A 23216-nucleotide genomic window follows, 5' to 3' on the forward strand; every position below is an offset into this window, starting at 1 on the left:
GTATAATTAGGTCTCACTGTCATTGACAGAATGTGTCTCACTTCCCACAGAGTCCCTTTTCCTTCCTTCCTTCAAGTTAGACACCACCAATTATATGGTGGCAAGAACACCTTATTATACGTGCTCTAGGCAACCTTTGCCTCACTTTTCCTTTTAGATGAAATTTTCCTGCAGTGAGGATTGCAAAGACCACCAAAATCTCATTATTGTGTATTGTTTCATAACTGATTTGATTGCGCTTTCCAGCTCAAAAATTGAATTTTATATTGATTATTTTGCAAGAACCAGTTCTTGAAAATAGCCCGTCCCTTGTGATGTTTCTTGCCCTATATAGTAACACTCCACTCAGGTAGCGGTTCTCTCTTTATGCTCAGTTATTGTACCACTTTTCCTTCTGTGTATATGTTAAGACAGCCGATAAAACCAAACCTTGTTTTGCTCTAATGGAAATAAAATAGGCTCCCTCAAGCAGACGTCTGGTTTGAAATTGGATGACAGGCGAGGATTCACGTACCGGGTGTCATCTGGGAAATCAAACCCGCTCAGTTCACTTGTTCCGAAAGTTGGCGAACAGGTACGCCTTTGCAAACAGGGAGGTGGAGAACTCCCACAGCAATTCTCTGCGAAGCCTGTCGGGGCTGTGAAGGAGGGAGAAGGAAAGAGAGAGTGCAACAGGAAGGTGAGAACAGGAACAGATGGAGAGACGCAGGGATTCTACATTTACAGTCATTTAAAACAGGTGCTATACATAGCCAAGCCTTCAACCAGTTCTCTCATCTAAATGATATCATTACAGCAAGAAGTCATTAAAAAAATCTTTATCCCCCAGACTGTGTACATTTCCCTCTTCTCTCTGGGGAGCAGGGATGAGAACCAAAATTTAGGGGCCCCTCAAGTCATTGAATTTTGCTTTTTATCACCCTATAGCTGTGCTGCATGTGTGTCATTGTGCTTTATATGGGATTAGAGAAGATGTTTTCTGCCTGAATGGCCACAGGCTCTCAGCAGCAAGACGAGGATCATTTCCCCTGAAGAGAAAAGCTCTGCTCAGTCTTGATGTAAACCTCGGCACGTACACCCCACTGATGTTTAGAATAGATTGTCGCTCACATACCAGCAATCTTTATCAGTGTTTCATACGTTTGAGATTAGAGAATGCATATTTCCCAAAAGGTGCTTCAAAAAAGATGGAAATGTACAGTCGTGTTGCTCGAGAAATTGCAGTTTTACCATTTTAGCATCCATGAGGTTACTGTCACCTGGGTTAGGATTAGGATTTGTTTAAGTTCACATTCCCAAATTTTTTATAGAATGTTCACATCTTTGAAACGTCCAAATGGGGATTGTTTTTTTAACAGAAAAAACTGTAATGCCAAATGTCTGTTGACAAACCCAACCCCAACTCAACACCTAGCTAGATTGCTGGTAGCCTGATAAAGAGGTTAAGCACTGAGCAGAACCCAACCCAGTACCACCAGTAAAGGCTTTTACAATCAGTCTTAGGAGTGATATTTTGACTTAATGAATGTCACACCCTCCTCCACACTCATTCTCATGAAAGAGCTTTTCTCTCTATTTTAAAGTCACAGGTCCAGTGTAATCTGAACTGAGTAAAGCAGGATCCTCCTAAACTCTTTGTTCCTGTATTTACTTATGGCAGCTCTCCCTGTTTACATAAATTATTTAGCGCAGAATTGCATCCACCATACAATTGGTATCCAAAGAAAACTATAGACATTGTTACTGACACGACTGTTTGATCAAGCGTGTCAGGTTTTAACTTGGCAGTCACAGCCTTAGTCACTAAATGGATAAATCAATGAAACCCCCATTATTCTATCAATATAATCATCCAAATCCCATCTTTTTTTGTTGGACTTCAGGAACTAACTATGGTCTGTACCATAATCTGCAGTATGTAACCGAAATCTGAAATTCAAAGATACTAAAGTAATCATTCGAATAATAAAGTAATAATGCTATTATATGCCGTATATTGTCTGAATACAAGAAAGTCTCTGACTCAGTGGCCTACATGTGGGCACTGGAGTGCTTGGCACTATACAAGGCTACAATACTGTACTGGTAACCTTAATCAGGAACTCAATGGGACCGTGAAGGCTTGTACCCTGAGGCTGTACTGCAATGGAAAGGACAACTAGGATCAGCGGCAGTCAAGCCACAATCCAGGCTAAAGTATCCATAAACACATCATAAAGCTTGCATCCTGAGATGAGATGCTCCAAGAGTGCTTCAGGCAGCTGAAGACAGACCGTGATGAGGAACAGGAAGAGGAACTATCATGGATAATCAAGTCCCTGCATGGGTTGTACCAATTACCGAGGAAGAGGCTAAGACAAATCCTATCAGTGGCTAGAAAAGGCTGTGCCCGGGCGTTGGTTTAGCTCAGTGCAGGTAACCAGATGCCATATGACTGAGAATGGCGGATGCCGGTTTGAGTCCGACCTATGGCCCTTTTGACTCTTTCTCCACCTCTCCTTTACTTGCAATTCTTCACTGTACCTATCAAATAAAGCCAGAAAACAAAGAAAAAAAAACATAAGAGCAAGCCCCCAGCACCGGATCCAGGCAGTCTGCCACAGCCAACAGTACCCAAGTTGCAGGCTGTGCAAAGGTACCTCTGTACGGTAAATAGCAGCAGAATGTAAAAGCATAGCCAAGTCACTGGAATAGAGTGCGGGAAAAAGCTGAGCTGCATATGGACTAGAAGTCCCCAAGTACTGATGGGTGACATTGCCAAAGGTGTTTGAGAATGGCAGGGCTGTGGGACTTCAAGTTCCAGACAGACAAGCAGCTACTGGCCAAACAACAAGACAGAGTGGTGGTTGACAAGGAGCAGATTACCGTTGAGATGGATGTGCCAACATCAAAAGAACAAGACACCTGGATTGAACCATATTGTTGTGAAACTGGGTGGATGTGTATTTGATGTGTAACTGAAAGGAGAACAAAACTTTTTCCTAAACTTTTTTTTTTTTTTGCAAAATTGGTGAAGCCTTATGTAAATATTTCACTGCTTATTTTACATATAGTTTTTTTCTCTGCAACCACTGTTCATTTACATAGATCAATCGATCGATAGATGCATTAAAGTAACTTCCCAGTTGCAAGGAAGGCTGCCAAGTTTCACGACTTGCATCTAAAAAGACTTAGTCAAGCATGAGTTGGCATTCCACTGAAACTGGAGAACACTGATCACAAACATTTCACAAAAGTGTTATGGTTTGTTGACAGTTTTGACACTGACGGTTGTATAAACTGCAAACGTCATAGAATTTATGTGACTTTCAGTTGGCGTCATTTTCCATGTTCAAAAGTAATTCCTCTGACATTGGTATGTTTCTGAACTTTAGGTCAGAAAGTGTAAAAATCTATAAAGAGCATTTAAATAGATGGATCGCTATTTCTAGTCTTGAATTCCCAGATGGATTGTAGAGACTTATCTGGTGCCATTCTTTGGTGTTGTAAGGTGGGGGTTTTTTGCCCTTTTTTGTATAAGCAATCAGAAACTAGCAACAGTAGCTAGTTAAAACTTTTGTTTTAATATGATATGTTCAACATGGGTCCAGTACATCATTTGAGTGCATATTCATTGTTACCCAGGCTCATCAATCTCACAAACGGAGCCTTTGGCGGCCCTTTTTCACTCCCTGCTTTCAAGTCCTTTAATGCTATGTTAATGCAGGCCCTGCATTCACTCATATCTTGCTTTCGATTGGCTTGCCCGCTGCAATTTGCTGCTAATGGTCCAACCACCACCCCATCCCATTCCACCCCTTCTACCCACCTCCCTTTCCCCATTTTCACTCTCCTACTCTCTCTCTCTGGCTCACTCTCTTCTTCCAGCCTTGAGGCGTCCTGTTTCAGCTCCTTCGCTTTCACTCACAATGCTGTGGAGAGGGTGAATGGGAGAGGTGGAGGTGGTGGGGTGGGCATTTAAGAGAGCAGTAGGTGGGAGTGGAGTCTGACCGCAGAGGGTCTAGTGTTTAAGAGAAAGGGAATTCTCTCTTTCACTCACTCTTTCCCTCTCTCAGCCTCTCGTTCTCTCTCGCTCTCTTTCTCTCCTCACTGGCTGCTCAACATCAGCTGGCTCTCTAGGTAGACTCGAGTAAACACTCAAAGAGAACAGAGAGAAGAGGGAAGATGACAGAGCTGTCAGTGCTCTGAGAGATACAGACCGGTGAGAACATTTGTCAGGGCTGGCTGATAAGGCTCTCCTCAAGGCTTCTTAGATTGCTCATCGGTGGAGAGGCTGCAAGCATTCTCTTCAAGGTAAGTTACCTCCTTTACCTGCACTGAGCCAGTGTTTGAATAAGAGCAGAATGAATGGGCTGCTTCACTTACCTAATTAAGATCCATTTTGAAAAGGAAATGGCAGTGAATGACAACTTTAAACACACTGTCTCAGCTCTGTTCTTCCATATTAGTGTATATTCAAACTTTTTCCAAAGATTTCTATCCTGTTTTGGCCAATTTTATGAAATGCATAGATAGTGCAATGGTTATTGGCATTAGAAAAAATCTTTTGATTATTCACTGGATTGTTTGCCCCCCAAAAATGAAAATTTGGTGTAACTAGCGTAAGCCGACCAACATTTCAGATTTTTGCTTTGATTTCTGAGGTGCTTTGACAGGTTTTCATGGCAGTGATAGTGACCATGTTGAAATCTATACATCGATCTCACATGGAGAATGTGTGGATGATGTTAGCAAAACCATTGCTTGCTCTGCAAAGCAGTTACTGTAATTCATTCTATGTTTTGTAATTCGAGCATTCAGGTTGTCTTAATTGTGCTTTTTACTGCATGCACCTGGCTGCCAATTATGTTTTACTGGGAAAAGTTTTTCCTCTTGTCGGCTGTTTCCCTATTATTACCAGAGAGCCGGTAAAAAAGAGTGATGTTTGTAGATAGAACAGTGTCATAATCTGCTGAATTATTCTACCTGCATTAGGGCTGATGCTGAGTTATTGTCTGATGGCACAGCAGTGCCAAGATGGTTAGTGTTACTATGCGCTTGTCCAACGTATGTGAGTGTGAGCATGCATGTGTGTTTGGACTACTTGCTGAAGTAGGTCCAGCTGTACACTTTATGGCTGCCAGCAGACAGTAGGCTTCTGTAACCCAGGAGACAGACAGCTGCTCTGCATTAGATGCTGCCGGTTGGTTCCTGTCCCAGATCTCCAACATACACAGTGCCTGTTGTAAAGCGGCAGCCTTACTGAAACAAACACACCAGCCTGGTCAGATGGCAAAAAATGTCTTTAGAAATAAGCTCTTTGATCGTGTACACAGACACAAATAGTTTTATTTCTTTAAGCTCAGCACGAGTTTGAAACAAATACAACAGGAAACGTGCTTTGTTTCTGCATGCATATGATCACATCTATGGATGAGATTGTCAGCAGCTCTGCATCACCCTGGCAACCAAGAAAATTTTCTAAGAAACCAAGTACTTGGCTAACCCTAGCTAGGTAGTTTTAATATCACAAACCTAACCCTACTTTTATTGATTGAGTTTAAAAAAAAAAAAAAAGGGAGTCCCTTGGAGGACTTGAACTGTGGTCACACATAGACATGTCAGTGGCATGGCTATATGCACAGAAATTAAAATGTGTGAAATTAGCTGGATAAAAATCACATTCAAGGAAATACAAATAATGGGGTGTGTAGGAGGAACAAAGAAACGTGTTTCTAAAAGTATAAAATATTAGATTACATGTGGTGCTTATGGGTTGAACACACATCTCCATGTGCTTCCCAACCTCTTATCATGAGTTCAGCTTCATGCTTTTGTTTCCAACAGGAGTTTGTAGAGAGAGAAACCATCAACCTGAGGGTGTTTGATAGACTAGTATGCTGACAGTAAATATGGGATTTTTAGGGTTTCTGCCAATTGTGGGTTTTTTTTTTTCTTCTTTTGTTGGACAGAAGATAAAACACTTAATGTTAGTCTTCTGCCATTTCTGTCAAAAATGTTGCCTTTGTGGTCACAACTCCCTAAAAGTGTGTTGGTAAAACACAGTAACATTAGCAGAATTATAGAGCTGTCATTGGTAACTGAAGCAGCAGCAGTATCAGTCACACCTACAGTATGAGGCAAAGACAGTTACTAGTCCTTTTTTCAATTTGTAAGAGAATAAAAGGCATTTTTGCTAAAAAATAATAATAATTCAGAAATACATATCTCTTAAAAGTTTTCAGTCTCGAAAACTTTATTTTGGGCCACTATAGGTTTTCCACCAAAAGCTGGTGAAATCCTTTAAGGTGTGTCAGCTGTTCTTCAAGGCAGGCAGAGACGGGATTTATTCATTTAAACTTTACACCTCGAAGCTGTTTGAAGAAAATCACATCCTCATGGTGGCTGATATCAAAACCTTTATCTACATCTTAGGGAGAATGTGAATGGGTAAGTTGGTGCAGAAGGCGAGAAGTGATGAGACCCACAGGAGACCCACGGGATACCAGGGGAGCATGTGCTGGATGGTAATTGTGTATGATGAGAAGATGCACACACGGGGAAGGAGCCTGGCTGTGTTTCAACAGCCGTCTAAGCCTTCAGGTCCACTGCAGACCTTTCATATCTTCCTCAAATATCTCTCAGAAGATTTACAAGTAATTTTAACCTATTTCCATGTCCAACATGGGTCTGCGTAATGTCGGTGTAACAGGAGTGCCATGTGACCATCACTGGCAGCGCAGGCTCGGCATATTAATGTTTTATGATGGTTTGGCTATGCATATAAGTAGCCACTGACAGTGACACTTGGCGTAACGATGAGTGGGAAACAGGCCTTTGTTTGGACAGCTGTTGGCTCCGAATGCTCCGTGCCCTACAAAGCTTTATTAGAGGGCGACTGTCTTTAACCCCACTTTGCTCCTCCACTGGTGATTGAGAATGAACAATAACGTGGATATTCACGATGACCCACGTTAGACAGGACTCAGGAGAAATGCTCTGGTTTGACTAAATGAACCTCATGTTTAATTTAGTCTGGTCTGTCTCTTCTGCTGCTCCTCTCTTTGTCTTTCCTCATTGACATTGTTGCTGGTTTTTGATGAAATGTCTCGCTTAAATTATAAAGTTAAGCCAAATTTGACATAATTTATTATTTACAGTGCAAGATCATTTAATCTGGACTCTGATAACAGATTCAGGGTTTACAAAGAATAAGTCAGACTGCCTTTGGTGATCCCCTAATTTTCACGTAGGACAATAGCAGAACATATTTTTTTATTTATCCTCTTAAGGAAATATCTACCAAAATAATTCCCCAGATCTAAGACACTACTATATGTGTAGATGTATAAATAAACAGAGTGTGCAAGTTCAAAGTTCAAGCGTAGTCTAGTGGTCAATATCTCAGCTATATGAAAGAAATGCAAAAACCAGCAAACAATTTCTCGCCATTGGAAGGAAGATATTGGGATTGATGATCTAGCTAGCAAGTTAAAAAGAACTTGTTTTTACATTACAGATACAACTACATATTGTAGGTGTTGTGGCATTTTTTAGCATCTATGCTTATTAAATGGTAGTCCAGTAGAAATTATATGAAATTTGTCAAAGTCTCACTTCAGTTCATATCTGATCATGTTGTATACTTCACTCCTGAATTGAAAGGCATCATCATAGGGAAATCATTCAGCAGGCATCCAGTTTTATTAATTACAAGACGATGATGTGTCCATTTATAAGGGCTTTGCTTTCCTGTTCTCTCTTTTTTTTAAGTATTTGTCAGCCTTGGAATTTACACCGGTTCTTCAGAAAGTTAATTACAGCGTTGCCCCTTTCCCACTAAAGCTTACTCAGATTAGTCATCACCAAAAACAAAGGCACCCCGTCAAAGAAATCCAGTGTTTTAACCATCCCAGATGGTTGTTCCTCTGATGCTAATGGGTAACGGGAAAGAAGTGGAAGTCTTGGAGCTGTTGGATCCGGGATGCCTTTGTATTGCCTGGCCCTTCACTGAAGGCAACCAATAGATGAACATTTGTGGTAGACACTTTGCTCTGACACTTTGCCACCACCAGTGACCTCACACATTGGAATGTATTAGCCATAATGTTTTTGAAACGTGATGGGGGCCCTTTCGAGAGGGGCAGACAATTTAAATTTGAGAAAATGGTAAAAAAAAAACAGGGAAGCCAATGAAGAGCCGACCCCGGGCACCGGGGTCATTAGGCTCATACAAGTGTCTGAATGGAAGGCACTCCCAATTTGGACATGCAACACGCTTCAGGCTTTCATTGCAGACAAGGACAAACAGATGTCCGTGTATCACAGCCAACATGCTTGCTTCCATTGCTACTGAAGAGGGGGGAAAAATCTTTTCCATCCAGTTTGAATAGAAATAGCAAATAAACCTCCAGTGTAAAGCCGTGTAAAGTGCTAAAACATGCAGTCTTTGAATGGGCATGAAAACTCTTTGGCATGTTTGCCCAGAAATGCCTACATTTACCATTCCGGTTACTCTGGAACTCAGACATGTACGATAGTTGACATGGGACAAGGCCTGTTCCCTGAGTTCATATTGTTTTCATCTGCACATGAACAGATGTGGGTTAACAAATAAATTTGTCAGTAGTGACTTGCTGTCGGAATTTTCCCATTCCTGAGTTTCATGACTAATAGCTGGCACCTCATTTCTAAGCAAATAGTGGCCTGTGGCCCAATTCCGACCATGTGGAAAAACACATGACCCTGTTGTTAGCTGAAACTCTTGATTACATAAAAACGTACACTGTTCTTACTCACACATACTGAGAGAAAATATAAATAAATAGCTCCTGTTTTCAAAGAAAAATCTTATACTTAACTATTGTCTGTCATAGTTTTATAAAGACAAACATCAGTATATGAGAAGAACCATCAGTGGTAAAGGTTTTGTTCTTGAATGAATTAAAAGAAATGATCGTGATTGGGGATGCCCTAAAAATCTTTATCCAACAGCCATTGCCAGTATTTCTTTTTCTTTTGTTCTTTATAAAAAAGTGACCTGTTTTAAAGTTTGTCATTATCCAGTTGATCCAAAAATGACAGAAGTGATAACCGCGAATACTTAATGGGAACTGACAGTGATGTAATCTTATCTGCAACATGCTGATATCAGTCAACAGCAACAGTATCATCCAATACCAATATTCAGCTAATATATTGGTACATTGCTAGAAAACAGATGAAAGTTGTTGACTGTATCTGATGTAAATTAAAAGAAACTAATTCCTGACCTTTGCGTGTGACCCACTGCATACTCAAAAGTATAAAATGTCAGTCATGTAAAATTAGACAGATTGCAAGGAGATATTACACCCACCTTGCAGCTGATAAAGCCAGGTGTTTGTTACATGGTAAGTTTAGACAAGTGCCTTCAGTTGACATCAATACCTCTGTATAGCATTACAATACAAGCAGCACTAGATAAAGTCAGATTTCTATAGTAACTGTAGTGCAGAGTACACAGTGAGGAGAGGAACTAGGTAGAATGGAGGGCCATGAGTACACAAGCGTCTGGAGAAAATAGCAGGTGGACGTGCTCTAAAGGCTACTCATATGAAGCTGCCAAGCCTCCACACCACACAGGGGTCACACTAATAAACAGTCGGTCACCAGCAGCCAGCATGTTAAAAAGCTCATGAACAATGAGTAGCATCCAACCTCTCCATCTGGACCCAGTGAGAACAGCAGTGCAAGACCGAGGCACCGCAGGGGAGGAGTCATAAAGAATATTAATGGGCATCACAGTAAGCCATGACTCAGATCACAATGCTGTAAAAACTCCGCCAAGATTTGAATGTCTGCTGTACTACTGACTCAGTCTCGTTTGTCAACATTCATTTTCTCCATATCTTTGTGTCAAAGTGGGAAATTGGTTTTGGTTGAAGAAATAGACTTTCTGGGGGCAGTTTCAGTTTGACACGTCTGCTGAGGCTTCAAATCACTTTTTGTGAGACAGGGCACAGCATTGGCAGAGCACTCTCTCTGGTATCGAGATAAGTGTTTCTGCCGGCATCTCAGATACAGCCTCCCATGTCCACCTTATCAGCCGCAAACACACTAACCTCCACTAACTCCCCCGCTATCTGTGTCATCGGATCCAATGGGGTCACAGTGGAGGGCGAGCGAGCGCTGTCTCAGTTTGATGAAACCAGTCTTCTTTTCATCTATGAAAAACAGACTACTTCACTTCATTATTCTTTAGAAAGTCAAGGTATTGTTTTTATTTTCCATAAGAAAAGCAATAAGCAAATAACAGACACAGAGAGTTTTGGTGAAAATCATAATGTATTTAAATCAGGCTAAAGGCACTGACATGAAATCAGTTGTTTCTTTCAATCTTCAAATGGAAAGAACTGGGCGAAGGCTGCCACCTGGACCCCAGATCAGGACTAAAATAATCTTGTTTTCCTTTATTGTTAACGTGAGTAGAGAATAAACCATTTGCAAATAATTGTAATTTTAAAAAAAGCGGAAAAACTTTTAATGGTATTTGTATTCCAATATCAGCTTTTGGAACAAAAATACTGATGGCTATTTTTAAAGAAAAATACTAGTAAATCCAAACCTTTTTTAGTCCAATTAACAGTCCAGAACTGGAAGATATTAATTTTACTATCATGAAAACAAAGACAGCTTTTAACATTTGTGCAAGAAATACTGTTTAAAACAACTGATAATGAATTGTTGGGTTTTTTTCACATGCTATTTATGATTTTGTCAGCTAATGAATTTAGCAATAAATGTGTTAGCAAAGATACCTGCTAGACATGCAGCATCATTAGCATTAATGCCAGTGGGAGTCTGACAGTTGATCAAATCAAAGTGCACAAAGATGCTAAGTGTCATGGTCCTGCGACCATGACTCAGTGACTTTATGTTTATGTTCTTTATTGTTATTACTTTCATTATTATTCATGGCTGTTTTGGGATGGTTTGTGTTTGGGATTTTAGACACTGGGTTCTGGGTTTGTGCTCCCTCTGTTGGTCCCTGGTGTTAGTGTTCCCCTGTCTCGTCAGGTTAATCAGGTCCAGCTGTTTCCCCCACCTGTGTGTGATTTCCCAGTGTCTCTTTGTGTACTTATAGTGTGTGATTTCCTCTGCTCCTCGTTGCGTCGTCTGTGTTCATACCTGGTCTAATCCCCTGCGTGCTCTCCCTGCTGTTCTCCCTTCATGCTCAGGTTTGCTATTTCTTTGTGTAGTTTCTCCCAGTTAGTTCATCCTTAGTTCTGTTTTACCATCCCCACTTTATATAGGATATTATCAATAAATCACCCTCACACCTGAATAAGTGCTGCGTTTTGAGTCCTCCTTTCCACTCTCCACACGGCCGCTGCCCCGGACCGTGACACTAAGACCCTCTGTAAACTGAAGCAGACTGCTGTCCCTGTGTGGCTACACATTACTGATCGTGATCGTGCCTTTGCTGTAGTTGCTCCCAAGTTGTGGAATGATCTACCCTTGCAGGCCTCTTCTCTCTCTGAATTTAAAAGTCTTCTTAAAACATATTTATTCGCTGAAGCCTTTGGCATTGATTAGAGGGGTTGACTCAATTTGTTTTAACATGTTTCAATTTATTTTAGTTTTTTTAGTTATTTATTTTATCTTATCTTATTTTAATTTTCTTTACTTATGCTATTAGCATGTACAGCACTTTGTGAACTCTGGTTTTATGTTAAAGTGCTTTATAAATAAAGGTGGTATGGTATGGTATCATAAAAAGAGTTCAGCTCAAAAGACTATGATTGTATGAAATACAATAGTTTTACACACTGATCTAGCTAGTATTATTACTGAAAGCAAAGTCTCATTGATCTTATTTAGATAATAATTGACTATGCATGGACATATTATGTAAGATTTCAAGGACTGTGTTAAGTATGTAGGTTGTATGTAGTCATTTAGCCTTAGATCACAAAAATGGACAAAAACATGTTGTTTTGCAAGCTCTTGTTTTTGTAAGCTCCTGGTTTTGTGCTTTATAGTTTTATGACCGTAGCTTTCTTGACTTTTCTGAAGTGACTATACAGTATGGCTACTGTAGCCCAAAATGCCTTTAACAGCACAAATATAATCAAGACTATCTAGCTCAGTGGCTTAAATTAGCCTTTTGAGGACTAGCAGACAGCAGCTAGCAGCCATACTTGTCAATCAAAGCAGGAACAGACCTTATTTTAAGCTTCAGGACAACACCAGGCTGTAAACATGTGAATTCTGTCCCATATATTTAACATGGCAGTCTAAGAAGATGGATTTGCTCTTGGAGCATTTTGCTTACACCAAACCCAACTTTAATCCTAACCACCAAAGTGAGCTGCTAGGTGGTAAGTTTAAGATTCTTTTTCTTACTGCCAGGTCTAGAGGCATCAGCTTTGTGCATGGCAATATTATTTATCTTGCACAAAGGGTGACCAACAGGATCAAGATGAAAGTGTAACCAGGACAGTGAAGTTAGCACAAACTGCCCTGGAACAACTCAAAACCCAAACCTGACACATCACAAGGTTGTTGTATTTTCTCGGTCAATCTTGTTTCCATGTGGCCAGCGCTGTTTCCTTGTTGGTTAATGATATTACCAGTTTTCTCCTTTTCTCCAAATGTGTACTTCCTTCTCTTTTAGACGGAAGTTTGGGTTGAAAGATTGGCGCGCTGGCTTTGTTCTCTTCCTGCAGACTGCAAACGTAGAAACCAGAACTTTTAAACTCAGGGCCCAGTGATGACACATTTAATTGTCACTGGAGTCCACCTTAGTTGAGACATCTACCATATGGCAGGTCCAAAATAAATCAGGCCATGAAGCTGTTACTCTACTAAGGCAAGCATAAATGTATAGCAGAATAACACAGAGCCACAGTCACTACTGGTGGATAACAGGAGCAGCGTCAACAGACGACGCAGCAGCCATCTGATAACTCGACAACAAACAAACTGAATAATGAAGCAGTGTGCCCCACTTGATGTGTAAATGTTGTAAATATTCAATGACTACAACTACAAATCAAGTCCCAGGACTGCATGTTAAACAGGTCTGCTAGGATGCACTTGCTTTCTTTTCATTTCTGAAGAATTTATCAAGCTTGCCTAGTTTTGTAGGTCACTGGTGACAAAAACTCAGCTTGCCTTCTTTGGTACAGAATACGGATCTGGGTCGCTATAAGAACTGAATGCAGCCTTATTGTCTGGGGTTCTTTTCACCTTGAGATTCTGTCACACTATAATAAGGGAAAATGACCAGGAAATGGGCCTCAGTCACGGATACGGAAAATGTGTTTTTTTTTCTCTTTATCCTACCTATATTTAAAGGGTAATGTCACATCCCAAGGAGCCACAAATCAAACTAAAGAGCTAAACCCTGCTGACAAATAAATGAACATATTTATCAAAATCAACCTGCCTTCAAGGTGGGATAAATCCCCAACATACAGCATCGCTGTCTGATATTGATTTGACTCTTGTTTTTCCATCAAGGTCACAACCAGAGAGAGATACCAAATTGCTGAGGACAGCACTACAGCTATGAGTTATAATCATCAAACACAGAAATGATTTTCCAGGAGGAGGCCTAGCTTGAGTCGGCTGCTCAATGACTGATCAATGATACGGTTGTTGCTTCTTCTCAGAAAAGGTTTTAGAATTTTATCACCTCGTGCTTTGGAGGACACACACTATATTTCTCTTTCTGCCTTCTTTTTATGGTCGATGAGGCTGTTTTGCTGAACTGCGTAAAAGCCTGATGGCAGAGTGAAGAATGGCTGGGGAGATGCACTGTTAGTAGACAGGCCCAGAAGCCATCAGTTTTGGCTTGTTTCCTTGTGTAAGGTGGGATAAGGGGTGAATGAACAGGTGAGATGATGAGTGCAGGATGTGGTTCAAATGTGGCAATGATCGAGCCAGCCAATGATATCACGGCAAAAGAGATGGAGCTCCACTCTGTCTGCTCTTTTGAAAAGTCTTGCTCCAGCTTTTGCCAAAATTCAGATTCTAGCAGTTAGTTAAAGTCAGCAGGTCACCACATGCTTTGCATATTAAAGTGAAAGGCCACTCCAAACTTGCTGCAAATTCTGTTTCAGAGGAAACTGTACAGACTTCACAAATTATATGATTTCGATATAGCGGGTAGCTACGACTCAGAAGTTGGAGCATGTGGAAGATTTGTGGTTTGATTCCTGGATGCAAAGTATCGTTGGGCATGATAATGAATCCTGGGTCGCTCCGAATGCATTGTGACACAATACACAGTGTGAATATATGTGTGAATGGATGGATGAGACATGTTGTATAAAATGCTTGGAGTGCTGTACAGAGAAGATGCAATAAAAAGTCATTTTACAGTTGTAGTCAGAAGTTTAAATGATTCATGATTCTGTTTCTTTAAACTGTTCTTTTCAATGGTGGAATGATTATACAATATACACCATTAATTATTACTTTAAAAATAATTTGAAAAGAAGTTTGAATTTATTTTGTATTTTTTTCTGATACACACAAGGTCAAAAGTATACCTATAAACTAAAATATATATACATACACTCATTTAAATCTTCCAATAAGTAGTGCTGGAAGTTCTCCAATATCCTTACTTGGCAAGGCCAACTTTTTGTTAACTCTGTTTTTTAGTGATCATAATTATCTTCAAATACTAGTTTCTGTCTGCAGCATAAAAAGGATTTGTTTGACAGCACTGATTTGGATTGATCAGCAGTCAGGATCTATAATGGAGAACTGTAGATTTACACAGTTTGGGAAGGACTCTTGGAGAAATTTGCAAACAATGACAGATTCTAAAATCATCACTTCAAACAACTCTATATAAGTACAAAATATTCAGATTTGTCACCACTTCACCAAGGTCTGGAAGAACACCCAAAACAGTCACACTCAGATGAGAGGAAATTGGTGACAGATATTTGTGAGTCTCGATGGTTCACGAAGGCTCAAGTCTCCTCTGTGAACTGTAACCTGGTGGAACACCAGCAGTTTACAGTTCACAGTGAAGCATGTTTTACATTACTGTAGCTTGAGACCATGACAGACCATGACATTAAAAAAACTTCTGCTCCAAAATAGACACCTGCAAGTTTGCCGAAAATTTGCAGCTGCCCATGTGGACAGAATTCAGGGTCAGATGAGACAATGGGTGCAATGACAAGAGGTATTTTTGGACAAGTGAAGACGAGACTTTAAAATTTAAGAACACATGAAGATGAAGCAGGCAAATATTAAGCTTCTTGAATGGCTTTCCTAAAGCCCCAACCTCAATCAAGTTAACTATGTTTAAGTCACGTCCATGCAGGGAAACCAACCAGTTTAAATGAACTCTACCTATTCTTTCAAGAAGAGTTGTAAAATATCCAGCCAGAGCGATGTCAAAAGCTCATCGATGGCTATCAAAGTGTACGGTCAAGTTGCAACTTGCTAAGGATGTTTAACCAAATAGAAGTGTGGGTTATATGTGTACGTTTGACCATGTGTGGATAAGAGAAAATTCGATATAAATTCAAACTTGTGTACCCAGTTCTTCAGGTATAGAACTCTCTCTTCACAGTATGTACAAAAATCGACAATCCCTGCTAGAAACAGTGTATTTTAATCCAAGCCATGAATTATGCCCAACATGGACCAAGTTGTTTTGGTGTCTAAATCAGACAATATACAAAATCAAAAAGCAAAGAGCAGCCTGAAGTAAACATTTGTCTCATTATCACATGATTTTTGTTGTTGCTGTCACCAGCTATTGTGCTTTCCAGCCTGCTAGATTGTAAAGGTGAGTCTTTTTAGCAGCAAAGTAAAAGCACTTGCTCTCACTAGGTTGTGATCAAATTCATTTTGGATGATACTGAATGAAAAATTGTGCCAAGGGATTATTTTTGAATGAAAATAAAATATTGTAAATTTGTTAGCTTTTTGACAGCTAATCACTACCATCACTGACCAAAACCCCAAACTAAAGTGTTTAGAGTTTTCCTCTGTGTGAGGTATAAAACGTCAAGTGTCTCTGTAGCGCTCATTCACAATGGGGCGATTTAGATCAGTTGCACCAAACGCTTGTGCGCCAGCAGGTTTCCCTGGGTGAAATTCTCCTCTCATTCAACTACAAGGCAAGCAACAAGCTTTGTTACTGTTTGAGAAGCTAACTATACAGCAAAACTAAGTGAGGGAATAACAAAGCAGCAGCAGTCAGATTGTATCAAGTCCATGTCTACAGTGCCAACAACCAGCTGCATTAGCATAGTGCCAGGACCACAGGGTGCCCATGAAGGAAGTCCAAACAGACGGATCAGCTCTGTGTTTCTCAGAGTCACACTAAGATTCCCTCATTCTGATTGTTCTGCTTCATATTAAAAACGACTTTATGGCAACTAAGAAGAGAAAGATCAAATCAAAATATTTCAAGGGCTCAGTGGAAGTTTCTTCTCTTCATCTATTTCTAAGTAAAGGCAACTTCTGCCAGAGCCACAGAGCTCATACAAAGCCCACTTTGGTCTCTGGGGGTTGGTTTCTCTTAAAGGTCCATGTGGAGAGCAGCCAGCCTTCAAAGTGAGAAAGCCAACCATCCGCCCAGAACTAAAACCTTAGCAGCAACTCAAAGCAATTTTCTGGCTATTTTGTTGATTTAATCCCTAGTTTGTGATGCTTGGGCACAGCAGTGTGACTGTATTAGTGTCTTGTGTGTGTGGAGACAGGAGGATGGTGGGGGGAGCTTTCACACCCCTGAGGGCCCAGATCTTCAGCACTCCCATATTAGAACTTTTACAGTCTACCCATCATGGAGGCGTTCATCCCTGTCTGTCTAATCATGGGACTGGTAATGTTGTGGCTGAGTAGGGGGTGAAGCTGTGGGATCCTTCCAAGCTGAGCTCATCTGTCAGCTTGCCTAATCATGCGTCAGGCTGAGATGAAGAGAACAAGTGGAATGTTACCTGCTGACTGTCACCCTGTGGATGTGAAAATGGCCAGTTAAGATGATCTTGAATCCCACATCATTGCAACTAAGTCTAGAGAGAGGAGAGCAAATTAAACCCCTCCATACATATTCCACTGCAATCACACATTTTTGTGTCTGCTTAGGTAGACATTTTCATGTTGACTTCTAACTGCTGCCATTAACCTTTAAAGTAGCCAAGGCAAACACTGGTTTTTATTAAAGGTAGGAAAGGATCAGTGTCAGCATCTCTGACAAGGTGGAGAAAAAGCACAATTATATAAACTCAACCTAAGCCAAGCTCCTCAAAAAGTAACGAGTCTGTGGTGATGCATGGAATCTATATTTGTGGTTTTCTGTTATCCTCTTGGTTCCAATTGCTGAAAGGGCCTGGAAATTTACTTTACTTTACATTTCTGCATGTAAAAGAAAAACAAGAACCAAAATGCTTTAAATTCTTTACATCTACCAAGTTCACCAACACCAATTAGCAAAGATTTAGACAAAGTGTTCAACCTCTTTTAAGACAATTTTCAATGATTTTGAGCACCCAAATATGAAAATATTTAACAGTAAAACAAATGCCAAAAACGGATTTGATTTGATGTGCAGCATATTCTGGTTTCTGAAAATGTACATTGTATGTGGCCAGAACAAAACCCATCCCTCACCATAGACATATTGCTGATGACCTGATAGATTTTAGGGTCTGGAAATGGGATGACAACACCTTATTGTGTACACTTTTTAAAGCTCTATAACAAAGGCATGCATATAACAAACCTGTATATTCAAATTTAATATAAGATCAAAGCAATAAACAGTTTGTTTTGTTTTGTTTTTTTGTTTTAATCCCACAAACTCAGCACATTTTCCAGCAGACCTTTTTAAAGAATCATGTTTCAGAAGCATTAAGAATCAAGTTACAGACCCAAAAGAAAACCAATTGGCTTTCAAGGGGGAGCGCTCTGGGAATGCTGACCTGCTGGTTTGCAGGAGTGGAAAGGAAGTTCATCCAGGCCCTCTGTGCTTTTATAGAAAGACCACAGATGGTTTAGCTATATACCAGTATTAATCTGTCAGCTTGGTTTGTGTTCTGGGCTGGGGGGAATAGAAGAGGTTCTACACCATGCAGGTGTTATTGTGATTGTTTGTGTCATGACAGCCCGTCTTCATGAATGCTTCGCTTAGATCCATAAGGTCACAGGCCAGCCCTTGATCCTTCCCTGGAAACAACAGGGTGTATGTCTCGTCTATTGAGAGCAGAGGGGCAAAAACGGGTAAGTGGTAGCAACAAGAATAGAGATGGGAATTTATTAGAGGCAGGTAGGGGGAGGTGTCATTATCATATTTCTGTCAAACAACCAAAAAGGAGCCCCAAGCACTTAGTGACTGTAGGGACAAAGAGGATGAGTCCTCCAGAAGAACCTGGATAAGGGAGGTGTAGCTATCGCTTGTGAACAGTTGCGGAATGTTGAGAAAGAGAAAAAGAAAAAAAGCAGCATAGTCAGACAATGAACAACAGAATTTTTAAAATACAAACTATTGGAGCCAGCAAAAATGTACATATGTATGTGTGTGCAATCATGTGACTTTTTAGTTTATTCTATCAAGAATGGCAGCAGAGAGAATGCAAAACATGTATAAATACATGTTTGTTTTTTTTACATGTGAATGTAATAAAGATATGAGACAAACCTAATTTCTTTCTCAAAATTGGTCCTCTGTTTGTTTGTACTTACTCTTTCCTATAGGAATCTGGAAGGGAATACCTATTTGCTACTAAACTCATAAGCTGCAGTGGCAGGGTGTCATCATGGGAATGAGAAGTTTCTTTTTGGGCTTCTTAACTGTGGCCCTCATCCTCCAGTTTGCCACTGCTGGCCTTGTCAGGAATGTCATCCGCCATCGCAGAGAGGCTCTGATGCCGAAGAAAACCCAGGAGAACCTCACACTCCCCCATCCTGACCAGCCGGTAGTTTTCAACCATGTCTACAACATCAACGTCCCCTCCACGTCGCTCTGCTCTGTGGACCTTGACTCACCAGGAGGTACTGACCTCAAGCACAAGACCGTCCCAATGGAGATGCAGAACACCGAGCACATGGAACACACGATGGATGGTGACAATCAGATCGTTTTCACCCATCGCATCAATATCCCCAAGCAGGCATGCGGCTGTGAAAACCAGCTGCCAGACATCAAGGCTATCCTGAGCAGGCTAGAGATGCTGGAGTCAGAGCTGTCTAGTCTGAGGGAGCACTGTACCAGTGGAGTAGGTTGCTGTGGAGCTCAAGTTACAGGTAAGTCTACATCTGTTACTGTATATGCACTCACTGTAATTACAGTGTTATAATGACAGTGTGTTTACTGTACATATAGGCTCACGTGTGTACAGGCATTTTAATAAACATCGGCAAAAATGCACAGAAAAAGCTTTTGTCCTTAAAGGTGCACTCAATAAATCTTTGAGGTTATTTGATAAAAAAAATAATTCTCTTTTAATTAACCTATTAAAAATAAATATGAGTGAGCAGCAGTTTGTGGAAGCCACCATGTTCCCCAACATATCTATCTACAATCTACTGAAGTGTCCCATCCATCCATCCATCCATTCAGTTTTCACAGGGTCGCGGGGGGTGGTGCTGTATCCCAGTTGTCGTACTGAAATGTATTATTAAAATTTTTACATAAAAGAGGCATTTTTGGTCGCTGAAAATAGCAGTTTTAAAAAATACTTTCCAGGAAGAGAAGTTTGAGAAACCATATGTGGATTAGGAAAGAGAAGAATTTGTCTTGCAACATCTATAATAATATGCAAGTATGCATCTTTATGTCCTTTTCTGATGTCAAACTAGGTGGGAGTTAAGTTAAAGCTGCCCAAGGTAGATTTCTTTAAAAGACTATGGTATTGCATATTTGAAGTGAGTATGACTTATATGGCACATAAGCTATACTGACTTATATGACATAAAAGTCCTATGCCATCGACATAGGGCAGCACGGTGGTTAGTACTGTTGCCTCACAGCAAGAAGGTCCTGAATTCAATTCCACCATCAGGCCAGGGTCTTTCTGTGTGGAGTTTGCATGATCTCCCCGTGTTCGCGTGCGTTCTCTCCTCTGGCTTCCTCCCACAGTCCAAAGACATGCAGTTAGTGGGGATAGGTTAATTGGAAATTCAAATTTTCCCATAGGTGTGAATGCGTAAGTGAATATGAGTGGAAATGGTTGTCCATGTGTTAGCCTTACAACAGATTGACGTCTTAGGGTGAGAGGCAGGTGTACCTGAAACCTGAAGGTGTACCTGACTCTGAAAAAGGATAAGCAGATGGATGGAGGATTTGTATGACATGCACAAATGTTTTTCATCTCTCAAGACTGCCCATCAAAAAAAAGAATTGTCAGGCAACTAATCTGTAGACAGTAGCCGGTTATCAAAAATAAATAAATAAATAAAACAACTAACTGTTATTGAAGTACATAATTGTGCAGTCCAAATTCAGTTTCATCCAGACAACTTATGGTTGAGTTGAATATTTAGAGCAGAAAAATATAAATAAAGTATGGTGCCTGCGCTTTGAGCTTATATCTCCTTACCAATATAACATTTTTATTTGGGGAGTGATGAGTAATTATTTCCCAGACTTCAGGTGGATGTTAGAGTGGTAGAGGGGTTAAAGAAGGAGCTGGTGATATGGGGCAACAGCAGCACTGACTTGTCAGTCATAATTACAATTTTGGTTCCAGGTTCTATATTGTATGGCCATCTGTTCATAACCATTTAGTAACCAAGTTAGTCATCAGGTATTGTTACTTTAAACAAAGGGCATATGCATTTAATTTCTTCATTAAATTAAAATGATGTTAATATTTCTTGTTTAGAAGATGATGTCAGTGTTTCTGCCATGTTTGCTGGGCAGAGGCTCCAATTACTTAGACTTCACTTTTAACACAGTAGCTTCTGTTTGTTTCATACTTTTACAAAAAATATTATTACAGGACTAAAGCAGTGCCAAACTGGAGGATGAGTAGTGCACATTTGCAATAATTTAAAAGGAAATCCTTCTCTTTTTTGCCATTTCTCAGGTGAAGTGTCCTCAAAGCCCTACTGCAACGAGCGCGGAAACTGGAGTACTGACACCTGTAGTTGCGTATGTGAGCCTGGATGGAAGGGCCCCAACTGCACTGAACCTGAGTGCCCCAGTGACTGCCAGGACCAGGGCCGCTGTGTAGATGGCAAATGTGAATGCTTTGAGGGCTTTGGCGGAGATGACTGCAGCATTGAGCTCTGCCTGCTGGACTGTGGCGACTACGGTCACTGTGTTGATGGGTCCTGCCTCTGCGAAGACGGTTTTATCGGTGAGGACTGTTCTCAGACCAACTGTCTCAACAACTGCCTGGGCCGTGGACGCTGTGTGGACGATGAGTGCATCTGCGACCATCCATGGGCGGGTTTCGACTGTTCTGAACTCATCTGTCCAAACGACTGTTATGATAGAGGACGCTGCATTAATGGTACCTGCTACTGTGAAGAGGGCTACACTGGGGAGGACTGCGGTGAGCTCACTTGTCCGGGCAACTGTAACGACCACGGGATCTGTGTGAATGGCCAATGTGTGTGTCACACTGGCTACACTGGTGAGGACTGCTCTAAGCTCACCTGCCCCAAAGACTGCAGCGAGAAAGGTCACTGCTTCAACGGGAAGTGCATCTGTGATCCCGGATTTGAAGGTGAAGATTGCTCAGTCCTCTCATGTCCTGACAACTGCAGCAACAGGGGACAGTGCATTAATGGAGAATGTGTATGCGACCTAGGATATCAAGGTGAAGACTGTAGTGAACTCTCCTGCCCCAACAATTGTCAAGACCGTGGCCACTGTGTGAATGGGCAGTGTGTTTGTGAGAAAGGTTATGCTGGTGAGGACTGTAGCATCAAGACCTGTCCTAAAGACTGCATGGGACATGGAGAGTGTGTGGACGGTGAGTGTGTGTGTTTCACCGGCTTTACAGGGAAAGACTGTGGTGAGTTGACCTGCCCCAATAACTGCCTGGACCGTGGTCACTGTGTGAATGGGCAGTGCATATGCGAGAAAGGTTATGCTGGTGAGGACTGCAGCATCAAGACCTGTCCTAAAGATTGCATGGGCCGTGGAGAGTGTGTGGACGGCAAGTGTGTGTGTTTCACCGGCTTTACAGGGAAAGACTGTGGTGAGTTGACCTGCCCCAATAACTGCCTGGACCGTGGTCACTGTGTGAATGGGCAGTGCATATGCGAGAAAGGTTATGCTGGTGAGGACTGCAGCATCAAGACCTGTCCTAAAGATTGCATGGGCCGTGGAGAGTGTGTGGACGGCAAGTGTGTGTGTTTCACCGGCTTTACAGGGAAAGACTGTGGTGAGTTGACCTGCCCCAATAACTGCCTGGACCGTGGTCACTGTGTGAACGGACAGTGCGTTTGTCATAAGGGTTTCACTGGTGAGGACTGCGGTGAGAAGACATGTCCCAAGAACTGCCTAGATAGAGGCTACTGTGTAGATGGCAGCTGTGTGTGCTATGAGGGATTCACTGGTCCAGACTGCTCCATATTAACCTGCCCAGAAGACTGCCACAACCAGGGGCGCTGTGAGAATGGAGTGTGTGTCTGTGATGAAGGATTCATTGGAGAGGACTGCTCAGAGGGTAAGACAGTTTATATATACTTTCTAATAAAATCATTACCTACACGAATAACTTTCTACGCAACTTTACCCATGTTTAGGGTTAGGAAATGTTTTAGCTACATTCTCATCTGTTAAAATTCACCAGATCATTGGCAACACAGTCTTTGGGTAGGTGTTGGATTTTGTTTTGATCAAACGATTAACAAGTAGTCCATCTGCACCTAATGGACAAAGGTCACTCTTTTGAGGATGTCAATGTTCACATTATGGAAAGAGAAGACAGATAGTTTGAAAGAGGAGTCAAAGAAGCCATCTATGTCCACTGTGAACGACCATCTTTGAACAGAGGGCGGGGCTTACGACACAAACTGTCTGCCATCTATAATCCAGTTTTGAGATCCCTTCTCAGACACCTTAATGCCCACTCACATCCTGGGCCAATTAACCTCAATAAATCACATGATAGGGTGGGGCTGGATTTTACAGTGGGTTAACCCAGAACCTTGGCTGATTGTGACCTACACCCATTTTCACACCTTGGTTCATGTGATTAGGTAGAGGATCAATAGGGGGTCCATGACCCACTTGGGGACACTCCCATAGGGCTTAAAATCTG

General features: G+C 41.2%; 1 protein-coding gene across 24 annotated transcripts in view; it reads left to right on the forward strand.

Moving 5' to 3' along the window:
• The window catches only part of tncb (tenascin Cb), a 145349-nt gene that overhangs the window by 80981 nt on the left and 41152 nt on the right, over positions 1-23216 (forward strand). For 19 of the 24 annotated variants that reach the window (XM_082554903.1, XM_082554915.1, XM_082554911.1 and 16 more), the window contains 3 exons: positions 4108-4293; positions 18694-19242; positions 21027-22619. In XM_082554903.1, coding sequence (XP_082411029.1) covers positions 18756-19242; positions 21027-22619 — 2080 coding nt within the window. In that variant the 5' untranslated portion in view covers positions 4108-4293; positions 18694-18755. Of the gene's footprint in view, positions 1-458; positions 680-4107; positions 4294-18693; positions 19243-21026; positions 22620-23216 lie in introns of all 24 variants that reach the window. The other 5 variants (XM_082554904.1, XM_082554897.1, XM_082554901.1 and 2 more) reach the window with 2 other exon arrangements.

This window comes from Aulonocara stuartgranti (assembly GCF_965226115.1).
Source record: "Aulonocara stuartgranti genome assembly, chromosome: 12".
NCBI classification, from domain to species: domain Eukaryota; kingdom Metazoa; phylum Chordata; class Actinopteri; order Cichliformes; family Cichlidae; genus Aulonocara; species Aulonocara stuartgranti.